General features: G+C 49.5%; 1 protein-coding gene across 2 annotated transcripts in view; it reads right to left on the bottom strand.

Moving 5' to 3' along the window:
* The window catches only part of MYZAP (myocardial zonula adherens protein), a gene marked incomplete at both ends in the record, with an annotated part of 100,230 nt that overhangs the window by 48,615 nt on the left and 38,909 nt on the right, over nucleotides 1–12,706 (bottom strand). For both annotated transcript variants that reach the window (XM_080690949.1, XM_080690950.1), the window contains 5 exons: nucleotides 946–1,025; nucleotides 4,473–4,601; nucleotides 5,418–5,543; nucleotides 7,228–7,380; nucleotides 11,769–11,882. In XM_080690949.1, the coding sequence (XP_080547075.1) occupies nucleotides 946–1,025; nucleotides 4,473–4,601; nucleotides 5,418–5,543; nucleotides 7,228–7,380; nucleotides 11,769–11,882 (602 nt within the window). The remainder of the gene's footprint in view (nucleotides 1–945; nucleotides 1,026–4,472; nucleotides 4,602–5,417; nucleotides 5,544–7,227; nucleotides 7,381–11,768; nucleotides 11,883–12,706) is intronic.

The following is a 12,706-nucleotide window of genomic DNA, read 5'->3' as shown; positions in this document are numbered from 1 at the left end:
GCTCTCCAGGCCCTCCTCAGCACTATGGCAAAAACTAAAAAAGCCTCCTCTAATATTACAGAGAAAAAGGAAAACAGGTTATTTTTTTCAGCACTTTCTGTGTGGCAGAAAGTAGACCAATCGTTTAGGCACACGTGACCCAAAAAATGGGCAATACCATCAACATCATCACCCTGTCCCCTTAACAAAGAAATCCAGCTCACAGATAAGCAGCCCAGCCTCATTTTCCTTCACCGGAGGCCACGTGTGGTCCGTACGTGTGTGTGTGTGTGTGTGTGTGTGTGTGTGTGTGTGTGTGTGTGTTGTGTGTGTGTGTGTGTTTTACTGGGTGAATCCAGGGGTGTTCCAACTTGAAGCTGCACCCCCAGTCCTTTTTATTTTTTGAAGCGGGGTCTCATGAGGTTGCTGAGGGTCTTGCTAATTGCTGAGGCTGACCTTCAACCCACGATCCTCCTGTATCAGCTTCCCAAGCACTGGGCTTACAGTCATGCACCACCATGCCCAGAAACTTCTCTGTCTTTTGGTTTCTACAAGAGTCAGTAGAGGACTCCCACCTTCCATCCAGGGTTTAGATGTTCAAGGCCAAACAACAATGCAAGGTTTGGAAACAAATGGAAGCATTTTAAATTATTTCCAGGACAAAGGGTATGAGTCACCGCTCAGCTCCCTCGTCAACAAGGAGCATCCGAGGGCACTAGAGTCAGGGAGGACTTCTGTGGACAGGACTTCTCACTTGCATCTTGGATGAGCTCCACTGCGCTGACAACCACCTGTGGGCTCTGAGCCGTGGCTGCAAGCTCCCAGAGGAAGACGCTGAAAGCTCTCAGCCGATGCCACACACCGGCAGAAATCTGTAGTAACTGATGGCCACATGCACGGAAATGCAAGGGCAGAAAGAGCCCCTCCAGAAAGCAGAGCACACACGGCAGAGGATGTCACGCTTACCTTTCCTTGTCAGAATCCGTGATTTCCCCTGACATTTCTGTTTCATGTTCCAGGAGTTGCAGTTGCAGTTGATGCCGTTCCTAAAACATACAGATACTACGATCAATAGATTCCAGGCTGCGCAGAGGATAAGGTCGAGCAGTTCCAGCTCTAGCGGGTCCAGGTCTGTATGACACTTCTGGGTTTTACCTCCCCACTCATCTGGAGTCCAAACCAAGTTCAAAGATGTCAAATATGTTCGTGTGCATTTGCAGATGTACTTAAAGACTTAGAGACAGCCGGGCGTGGTGGCGACGCTTGTAATCCCCGCGCTTGGGAGGCGGAGACAGGAGGATCGTGCAGGTTCGAAGCCAGCTGTGCTGGCTTAAGACACCCTGTTTCCACGTAAAAAAGTATAAAATAGGTCTGAGAGTGTAGCCCGTGGGAGTGTAGCCCGGAGGCAGAAGGGCTTCCAGGAACCCCAGTACCACCAAAAAAAAAAAAAAAAAAAAGGATTTAGACAAATATACCAGATAAAACCACATTTGAGATTTTTTAAACAGCATTTCAGTAGGCTCAGATGTCTTATGACAATTTCTAGTTCTAAATGTTCTGAGTCAGTGAATCAGACTGTTTTCTACATCATCAAGAAAAGAGGCTCTGGAATTCTGGTAAGGTTCTATATACAAACCTGGCAGTATTTACACAGGTGTGGTCACTTTTTAAAAAATGTATAGTGGTCAGAATAATGTCCCCTCAAAGATGTCCAGACCCTAATTCCTAAAACCAGAAAAGGGTACTTTCATATGTGGTTAAATCGACGATCTTGAGATAGGGAGATGATCCTGGATTGTCCAGTTGGGACCTTATTAGTCAGTCAAGTCAGAAAGAGAGAGAGAAGCTGAACAATGCTATGGCACTGGCTCTGAGGCTGGAGGAAGCCCCCAGCTAAGGATCCAGGGCAGCCCCCAGAAGCTAGAACAGGCAAGGGAATGGATTCTCTGTAGACCTCCCAAAAGGAATCCAGCCCTGTTGACATGCTGATTTGAGGACTTTTCACCTCCAGAACTGAAAAAGAATAAATCAATGTTGTTTCAAGCCACTGAGATAATTTGTTGCAGCAGCAATTAGAAACATACATGTGTCAAGCACTGCATCTGGTACCCTTCCCAGTATAAACATAAGTTTAAAAGCTTACCCCAAAGAGCAAGAATTTGGAAACTTCTCTAGAGAACACAGAAAAATGTTAATAAAAGTATGGTGCCCAGCATCAGTGAAATTTCACTATATATATATTGATGTTGATTAAATAAATTCCTTTAAAGTGGATGTTATCAAGTCCTGCTAAGTGGGTGGAGAGTATTTTCTTTCAGACTTCTTCTGAGAACTGTTGTGCTTGGCTTAATACTCAGAAGTTCTCCTCAACAAACTCCTACCAATAATACAGAGTCCAAAACTCCTTTCTACAAAGCTATTAAAAACAAATCTTTGAAAATTTACCTCTCACTACTTCTCAAGTTATAAGCAGAGAGACTAAGGGGCCCCTGGCTGGGACGAGAACATGTCACCAGCATATGCAGGAAGATCAAAACCCTAATAAAATCTCTAAGCTGATGGACATTCCTATGGTCTGGCCTGGACAGAATGTCTCTGCTATCCTGGGTATAATGCCACTAGTCCTAAAAGAAGACTGGCAGGCCTTTCATAAGTGGGTAATCCTCAGGCCCCCAAAACATGTCATAAAGTAGAGTTAAAACCTAACTCGGTTAAAATTCTGTTTTTAAAAATGGATGTACCATAAATCTTCAGTATACATCACACAATAATTTCTTCCATTATACACTTGTGACACCACCACCTGGGTCAAGATGTAGATACGGGTTCTCGAAGACGCACATGTCTTGGAAGATTTCCACTGATTAGAAACAAAGGCACTTCCAATACTGTGCTTAGTAAGAGAACACACAGTCTGAGAGAAGCCACTGAAAAGCACGTGATGATCTTGGCACGGTGATGCACACCTGTAACCCCAGGACTCGGGAGGCTGACACAGGAAGATCGCAGGCTCAAGGCCAGCTCAGCAACTTGGTGAGACATCCCATTCCAAAATAAAAAGAGATGCGGCATAGCTTGGAGGTAGAACGCCCCTTGGTTCAATGCCCAGTACCCAAAAAAGGCACAGGGTTTATCTGAAAACAAGAGCTCAATTGCTGTCTGTGGACACACTGCTCACATGGCTCGGGACAGAAATCTGGCCAGATTCCTGCCCTCAAAGATTCCTGCCCTCTGAAGGAGAAACAGTAGAAATGGGTACACTTAATCTTAGCTAAATAAAGAAAGCATGTCTTTAGGCTAAATGGGTAGGAATATTTAGAGAAAGGACAATAAATTTTGAATCACTAAAGAAAAAGCCAGCAAGATTTGGGAACCTTCTGCATTCCTTAAGTGTGGCAAGGAAAGGCCTCGAGGTTGCCGGACTCACCCTCCCTGGCCTCCTCTCTCTGGCCTCCCCCTCCCCGGTGTCCCTCCCATTCCTCTTGTAGAAGGGCTGCTTGTGGAGATCAGTGTTTCTGGAAGGGGCTGGCACCCCAAGCCGCCTTGCCTGTGTGGCCCTGCTTGCCTCTCTGTAGGAGAAAGGCATTGTGGGGAGCTCACCCAGGCTCCAGAAAGGGCCCGCGGCCTGATCTCACTACCTCCACCTCCACTCAGCCAGAGGTGGGCTACTGCTCCCCAGGGTGGAGGTGAGACTAACTCCCGAAAAGAGCATTAGCTAAAATGGAGGCCTGGGTGAGCCCAGAAGCCCCCCAGCACTGAGTTTAACGCAGTTCCCTCCGGTTGGAACCCGCGTGGCCAGGGTGCAGAGAGGCGATGCTGCGGACCCAGGACACAGCAAGGCCTCTCAGAGCCCACACCAGGCCGTGGCCCTGTTCAACTGCCCTTCTGGAGGCCGTGGCCCACAGAGGTACCGGGTGCCAACACTGCCCCAGCACTGACAGCCGGATGTGTAGTTGGACAGCTTTCCAGAAGCCCACCAGCACTCTGGCCCTGATCTCCTGGGCCTCCCCACATGCGCCTTCTCTCCTCCCCTTGCTTCCTCTCTCCTGCCCTCCTCCCTCTCTCCACTTCTGCCCTGCCTCTCCCATCTAGACTGGCTTCTGGCCTCAGCTGAGCTCCTGCTCCAGGCCACCCAGCCCCGCTCACCAGCCCTGTCAACACGCCCAGGCACAGGCTAGGAGTAACAGGCCTGGTGTCCGTGGAACACCCAGGTGGGGCTGGCTCACTGGACAGGTGAGAGGAGTGCGCACCAAGGGTCAGCGAGATGGGATGCTGAAATCCAATTTTTGTAAAGAATTTCATATGTAATATTCTCAGATCATCAAAATAGACACTATGGGGAAATTCCAAACTGTGTTGGACTTCTTCACATTCTACTTTAGAGCTTTGGTTTTGAAATAGAACACGGGTGGGGGAGGAGCATCTGTGTGGGCTGTACTTTCAGAGAGGCCTGCAGCTGAGCCACACAGGCCGGCGCAGGCTGTGTCTGGCACCTTTTCCATGCGCTCGATGAGCCTGTCCAGCTCCCCGATCCTCTGGTCCTTCTCCTCCAGGCTCATCTCTGCAGCCTGCATCTTTTTATTGGCTTCTTCAATCGCCTTCAAGAAACTATTGGTCTCTTCCTGCAAAAGAAACACAGGTCCTGAGCACAGGCCCCGTGCCCGCCCGGCTAAGCCAGCATTTCCCTTTCAAAGTGTGACCTCAGGACCCCACAGTGCCTCAGAGGATGAACTTGACTTCCACCGCTGGATTCTCACCTCTGAAGAAAGACACATCATGTGGCTTTAAATGGGCCTGGGCACTATTTCTCCTTTTCCTCTGAAAACCTTATGTCCCAAAGAGATAAAAAGAGCCTGTGAAGGTTTAAATAATATTGAGCATATGCTCAGAGTGTCCCTGTATTTGCCAAGAGTCTAAGGGGAATCGGGGACCAGAAAACCCAGATCTTTCTCCCATCCTGACAAGCACCAACACACTCCTAAGAAAAAAACCGGGTCAATTATTCGGCACATTTGTTAGGCCTCTGAGAGCACAGATCCGGTGCACATGGAGTTCCTGGCAGCACAGAGCTCCCGCTTTCCTAGAGAAGTCAGATGTGGGCCACGCAGCCCACTCCATGGTGCATGTCAGCAGAGAGCAGAGGCAGCACCGCCTGAGGACAAGGACACGTCCAGGTGTGTGGGGGCCAGGCTGCAGCGCGGGAGATGCCCTGGACAGGCTTTTAGGAAGCTTCAGTGGGGTCCAGGATGAGGAAGCAGAAAAGGTCAGGAAGGGAGGAGACGCTGCCAAACAGCCCAGAGATGAGCCAGCGTGTAGGTAGAGCCGGCCTGGGCTCCTCTGGACAGGAAGGGAGTGAAGGAAGGCAGGAAGGGAGACGGGCGGGGAGTGAGTGGGCAAGGAAGGCACCCTCCATCCCGGGCTCCCACTCTCCCACGCACCAGCAGGGCCTCCCTCTCCGCGCCGTGCCTCCGCTGCTCCTCCTGCAGCTTTTCTTCGTATTGGCTGTAGAGCTTCTTGGTCATCTCTCTCATCACCTCAGCATTGGCCTCTTGGGACGACTCCACCTGCAAAGAGGCCCATTTCAGAACCACAGCACTGCGGCCGCCCACCCTGGACCACATCAGCAGCCAGCCGCCATGCGGGGCCCTCGGTGGAGCAAAGGCGGGGACGGAGGGAGGAGGAGGAGCACGGCCCCTCCGAGCGGTGCCGCACCTCACTCACTCGGGGACTCAGCAAAGGCGCTTCCTGGCTGTGAATTTTTTAGAGACACTCTCTAAGAAGCCCCATCGGTTCCCCTGGCCAAGCCAGTCTCCAGGTCACACCTCAGTTAGGCTCAAATAAGAAATGGGACTTCATCCCTTCCCCACCGATGTTGCATTTGTAGAAACAATTCCCACCTAGTGGGGACGGCTCCGGAGACAGAGCGGCCAGGTGGGCAGGCCGGGGTCTCCCTCTGCCCAGCCACGTCCTCACTCGTGGACTGAGTGCCACTGATGGGAGCCACGGGAGGTCCTCCCCATCTGAGTGGCCGTGGGCTGAGCGAGCAGCGCCTGCGGCTTGCATCCCTCTGAGCGAGGGAGGGGCCCTCCAACCTCAAGGAGTCAAGGGGCCATCCTGACAGGTCTCCTTAATCCTCCCCTCTCATCACAAATGTTGACACCAGGAAGCCACAAAATGGACGTTTTGGAGCAGAGCAGAGATTATGAGGAGCTGAGAGCCTGGTGTGCCTGCCCTGTATTCAAGGCACACTGCCGAAAGGGCTTTTTGGCCAGCACCTGCTCGCTCCGGTCCAGGTCCCGGTGACTTGCATTTTATTTATTTATTTATTTATTTATTTATTTATTTATTTATTTATTTAAAGTGGGAGGTAAAATAAGAGGAAGTGTAGGGGAAAAAACTTCTTTAATTCCACTGGTCAGGACAAAAACAAGTCAAGTATCTAAAACAGGCCACAGCAGGCTGGACGTAGAGGCGTGGACTGTGGAATTAGCCAGACAGCCGAGCTGGCTGATGATGTCCTGTGAGTCACCGCCCAGAACACGCAGGACAGGCATGTGCGGGGCACCAGGGAAGTATTTGTGGGACAAAGGAGTGGATAAAGCTCCTATGCTCGGGAAAAGGCTTGGTTCAGCACTTCAGACGCTTTCAGCACTAACTTTGAGTTTTATTTTTGGTGGTCCTGGGCAGTGAGTTCACAGATAACCTACCTCTGAGCTACCACTGCACCCTTCTCATCGTTGACCGACTCACTGATTGATTACATTTTGTAGGACTGAGGATTGAACCCAGGGACATTCGATCTCTGAGCAACACTCCAGCCTCTTTTTCCCCCCAGAAACAAGGTCTTGCTAGGTTGCTGAGAGTTTCACTAAGTTGCTGAGGCTGATCTCAAACCTGTGATCCTCCTGTCCCAGCCTCCCAAGTACTGGGATTACAGGTGTGCGCCACTACACCTGGCCTTTAATTTTTTTTTTTTAAAACAGGGTCTGGCTAGGTTACTGCATGCTAACCTTGAACCTGTGATCCTTCAGTCTCAGCTTCTCAAATACTATGATTATAGGCGTTCACCACCACACCCGCTTGCAATAAACCTGTTTAGTTCAAGCCATACTCTGTGCAATTGGTCACAAAGGCTGAGAAAACTCTAACGAAAAAGAAAATGGAACAGAGGAAATAGAAGAGTTGAGGCTGGGAGGAGAGAGAAGAGGCGCACAGGCAGAAGAGTTGAGGCTGGGGGCGGAACTTTACCTTGAGCTTCAGCAGCTGGTTTTCAACCTGAGCTGCCTCCAGCTGCCTCTGCTTTTCCCGCAGCCTGTCCATGGACGCTTCATACGTTTGCTGCAAATGCCTAATTTGATCCTTAATGCTGCTGTTTTCCAAAGTAACATCCACGAGGGTTTTCTATTGGGATGAGGATAAACAGAACCATATGAGCGGTGTGAGACAACATGGCCAGCGCCAGGCACTCGGACACCCCTTCATCAGGCCTCCCCGGAGCCTGGTGTCTGAGGCCTAGGGCTCCTCACCCTGAGGGCCAGCCAGGGGCCTCCCCAGACCCACAACACTTGCCAACACTCCTCCGCACTGCTTGGGACGGGTGGAAATGTGTTAAGATGGAGTCTTTGCAAGGAAACTCTTCCTGATGCATCATTTCTCATGGGAAGAAAATAGGTTTGAAAATACTAAGCACAGTCGGGTGTGGTGGCGCACGCTAGTAATCCCGGCATTTGGGAGGCTGAGACCTGGAGGATCGCAGTTCGCGGACAGCCTCAGCTACTTAGTGAGGCTGTCTACAACTCAGTGAGACCTGGTTTAAAAGTAAAGAATAAAAAATAGGGCAGGGGGTGTAGCTCGGAGATCAAATGCCCCTAGGTTCCATCCCCAGACCCACAAAAAAAAAAAAAAAGAAAATACTAAGTACAGTACAATCAAATAATCAATCCAAACCGGGCGTGGTGGCACATGCTTTTAATCCCAGCATTTAGGAGGCTGAGACAGGAGGATGGCAGTTCGTGGACAGCCTCAGCTACTTAGTGAGGCCCTCCCCAATTTAGTGAGACCTTGTTTCAAAATAAAGAATAAAAAATAGGGCAGGGGGTGTAGCCCAGAGGTCAAATGCCTCTGGGTTCCATCTCCAGACCCGCAAAAAAAAAAAAAAATCAATCCAGCCGGCCTGGTGGCACATGCCTCTAATCCCCGTGTTTGGAAGGCTGAGCCAGGAAGATTGCAGGTTCAAGGACAACCTCAGCAAGTAACAAGACTCAATCTAGTGAGATCCTGTTTCAAAATCAAAATAAAAATGGTGCTGGGGTTGTAGCTTGGGGGTAGAATGCCTCTGCATTCAATCCCCAGTGCCACAAATTAATAATGTAATAAATTCAAATTAAAATAATGACTTTCACCATGTGACATACTCACAGATATTTATTTTCTTCTTTGTTTTTATCCCCTATATTTTCCATATTTCCACAATGAAGTCAGAAAACAAAATATGACTTTGGTAGAATGGAAAACTGAGTTTACGGAATGAAAGTAGCCCCTTTTTCTTAAAAAAAAAAAATAATCTATTATTTCTTTCTTTCTATTGCTGCCTGCCAAGACAGCTAGATGACCAGCCTCTGAAGTATCCCCAGCCCCCCAGCCCCTACTCTGGACCTAACAAGCCCCTCCCTCCTTACCCTACTGAGTCCAGGAAAAGGGTGCTGATGGAGGTAATTAGGTATTAAAAGAAATACTGAGGCCACTTGGAAACCTGGACTCACAGAGATGTGAGCTTCGAAGGGCTTGAGGCACCCACCCAACCCCGTGCCCGGACCCTTTCCACTCTACAGATCTACTCTTGTGTCCACATGAAAACTCACAGTCCACACCAAGAGACTCATACCACTCTAACCCTGGCCCTCCCACAAGCTGGGCACCTTGTTCATATCATCTTTCCTGTTGGTCCAGTTCATCCATAAAACAAAAGCGTTGGAGATCCTCTCTATATTCTTTCTAGCACTGATGGCCTATGACTCAACCCAAGAATCTGGCCTCTCTGACAATAATAATGAGTGTTATTGGGAGTAGTGGCTCGAGCTTGTAATCTCAGTACTTGGGAGGCTGAGACAGGAGGACCGCAGATTCAGAGCCAGCCTCAGCAACTAAGCAAGACCCTCAGAAACGTAGTGAGATCCTATTTAAAATAGAAAAATAAAAAGGACTCGGGTATACTTCAGAAATAGAATGCTCCTGGGTTCAATCCCCAGTACAAAAAGAAAAAAATAGAATAATAGAAAGAAGGAGGAGAAGGAGGAAGAAGAGAGGAGAAAGAGGAGAAATGTGGGTAAAACGGATAGAAAAGGCTAAGACTGCATAAATCAGTCACTAACAACCCTCAGACTCAAATGCTGGCTTAATCTTTTAGTTATAAAGCTTCTCTGGATGTTAGAACTACGACACTGGACAACCATTACATTAGGAGTCAGTCAGAGCCCCTGGCTTAGGGCTGCCTCTATGCTCAAGAGGACCTCTGTGGTAAATGCCTGGACAGTCTGCCAGATAGTAACTCAGAAAAAGTATTCTGGTAATGAAAACCAGAGACAAAATAAAGACAACAAAGCCAGGCACGGTGGTGCACCCTTGTAATTCTGGTAGTTGGGAGGCTGAGACAGGAGGATCGCAGGTTCAAGGCCATCCTCAACAATTTAGCAAGGCCCTCAGCAACATAGTGAGATCCTTTTGCAAAATAAAAAATAAAACAGGACTAGGAGTATAGCTCAGAGATAGAATGCCCCTAGGTTCAATCTCCAGTACCAAAAAAAAAAAAAAAAAAATTTAAAGAAAATGTAGACACCAACCCAGTCTGAACTTAGGCAAAGCCCGTCTTGGTGGCTGAGATGGCAGCCAAGAGGGGAGGAATGGGAACCTGGCAGCCCCTTGCAGGGCAGCGGAAGAAAAACAAAGGCCCCGTATGAATCAGAGCCAGAGCGGGGCCTGGCCTGAGGCCAGGGAAACTGGCCTTCACAAAGGAAAGACAGGAAAACCATGGCACTCAGGGCCCCACCAGACACGGGCATCCCAGACAAACCCAAACAGGAGAACCCCGGAACCACGGCTGGAGCCCGGCCAAGCGCTGCGTCACCTGCCAGCGCCCGGGGAAGCGAGAGGCCCTAGGACAATCTGCTCACCTATTCACCAAGTTCTTTAAAGAGGACCAGAAAGGATTTGAAATACGTTGTAGAACTTTTAAGAGTAACATAAGAAAATAAGAGCCAAATCAATTCAGAGGAGGGCAGGCACTACTGTTTATGTATTTGGAAAATAAGGCAAGTGAAACTATTTCAAGTGAATGTAATGCTTCATTTGAACACTGTCAAATTCACTTGCACATGAGGCAGGGAACCACTGAGTGGGACGAGTCAGAATAGGGAGTACCTGAATGGCTGGCTCCTAGAAGTCAAATCCATCAAGAGAACAATCTCTTTGAGGGGGCTGGCAGCACACATTTTTTTTTTTTCCGGTACTGGGGATGGAACCCAGGGGCATGGAACTCTGAGCTACACCTCCAGACTTATTTTTTAATTTAAAAAAAAATTTTTTTGAAACAGGGTCTCACTGATTGGTGAAGGGCTCAATAAATAGCTGAGGCTGTCCACAAACCCGCGATCCTCCAGTCTCCCCCTCCTGAATGCTGGGATTACAAGCGTGCATCACCACGCCTGGCTAGCACACTTTTTTTTTTTTTTTTTTTTTTGGTGGTACTGGGGTTCCTGGAAACCCTTCTACCTCCAGGCTACACTCCAAGACCTATTTTATACTTTTTTATTTGGAAACAGGGTCTCTTAAGCCAGCACGGCTGGCTTCGAGCCTGCACTATCTTCCTGTGTCCACCTCCCAAGCACGGGGATTACAAACGTGTGCCCCACCAAGCCCGGCTAGCACACATTTTTACAAATGTAGAATATTAGGTCTTTCTGGTACTCTGTGTGATGGTAGTACAAGACATTCATTGGAATGCACATGATTACTTCTTTCTTTCTCTTTTTCTTTCTTTCTTTTTTTGAAGTACTGGGGATGGAACTCAGGGGCACTCTACCTCCAAGCTACACCCCCTGCCCTATTTTTTATTCTTTATTTTGAAACTAGGTCCCACTGAGTTGCAAAGGGCCTCACTAAGTAGCTGAGGCTGTCCTTGAACCGAGATCCTCTGCTCTCAGCCTCCAAAATGCTGGGATTACAAGCGCGCACCACCACACCCGGCTTGAAACAGGGTCCCACTGAGTTGCAAAAGGCCTCACTAAGTAACTGAGGCTGTCCATGAACCGTGATCCTCCTGTGTCAGCCTCCCACATGGTGGGATTACAAGCCTTTGGGAGCTACTTGTCATGAAACAGTAGATTGATTGTCTTTGATTAAGTCTGTCTTTTCTGTGATGGGGGTGGGTGGGGGTTTCCTGAACTCCCAGAGCTACAGGAGAAAGCTGGCACGCTATATCCAGCTCAGACACGGGGGATCTGGGGTGTCTGGTGGAGCAAGTGACATCTCTAGCCCTGAACTCCAAATCTGAACCCCCATTTTGATGAGGGCAGAACAAAGGTTTGGGGTCTCAGCTTGAAAACATTTCCTTCAACTTGTTTCGCCATCTCACTGGCACAGCCTTTGCTTTGCCTGTGATTAAAGGACTGAATAAAGGGCTCAGGACATTCTTGGCTTTACTACAGAGAAACAGGCCCCGCACCTGGTTCAGATGTTGACTACAGTCCACGCCTGTAGCAGAAGTGACCCACCCCGCAGGGAGCAGAGAATACCTGCAGGCCAATGGAGTCCGACGCCAAGGCTGAGTTCATAGTGCCGAAGCTGTCCAGGGCGGACGACTGGGTTTGGATGTGATTCTCTAGATAATCCTGCTGAGCTTGGGAAACCTGGGCAGACAGACGAGACAGTCACCCAAAAGCAATGCGCACACACCTACAGCCATCTCAGCCAATGCTCTTCAACAGTATCTACAGTGAGGCGCTAGAAGTCCATATCTCGTGGCACGGCCCGGAGCAGAAACGCAAGACCCCCCTCCGTGGGGCACACTTGCAAGCTCACCCGGCTGCCTCACAAGAGGCAGAACCTCAGCTGAGCGAGTGCTCACACGCAGCCCGGTGGCGCCGCTGGAATGAACACCCAGGTGCAGAGACTTCTGCCATCTTGCCCTGTCTACTCACCAACAACTTTGGTCTCAGCTGATTCTCAAGGGTTGTTTTGTTGCTGTTGCTGTTGTTGTTGGTGTGTGTGTGTGTGTGTGTGTGTGTGTGTGTAACAAGTGTGAGTTAAGTTTCATGAGAGGCCAGTCCTGAGCCAGGCCTGGGACAAGAACAGGGCAGAGATGCTTGGGTGGGCCTTGGGCCCTGTGGGGGCCACAGGACACAGCCTGGCTTGCAGAGCGGCAGATGCGCCCAGGGGGGGGGGGGGCACAGAGCTGCAGCAGAGAGCGCCACCTGTTGTAAACAGGGCATGTTTGTATGGCAGTAATTTCGCAGCCCTGATCTGCAGTCTGTGAGTGCCTCTGCGGCGTGAAGACAGCGTGGGCAGAGGCGGGGCTCCTGGGGCAGTTCTGATGTAAGAAAATGCGGATGTGTGGGATGGTTTGGAAAGCAATGGGCAATTTTGTTCTTACTCCTACTGCAAATTCAATCCTTTGGCTTTGAGGACAGTCGTGAGTGTCATCAGAGGGTGGCAGAGTGGATTTCCACGAGTG

The sequence above is a fragment of the Muscardinus avellanarius genome, assembly GCF_963383645.1.
Source record: "Muscardinus avellanarius genome assembly, chromosome: 3".
NCBI classification, from domain to species: Eukaryota; Metazoa; Chordata; class Mammalia; order Rodentia; family Gliridae; genus Muscardinus; species Muscardinus avellanarius.
This window is presented reverse-complemented; position numbering and strand designations above follow the sequence as displayed.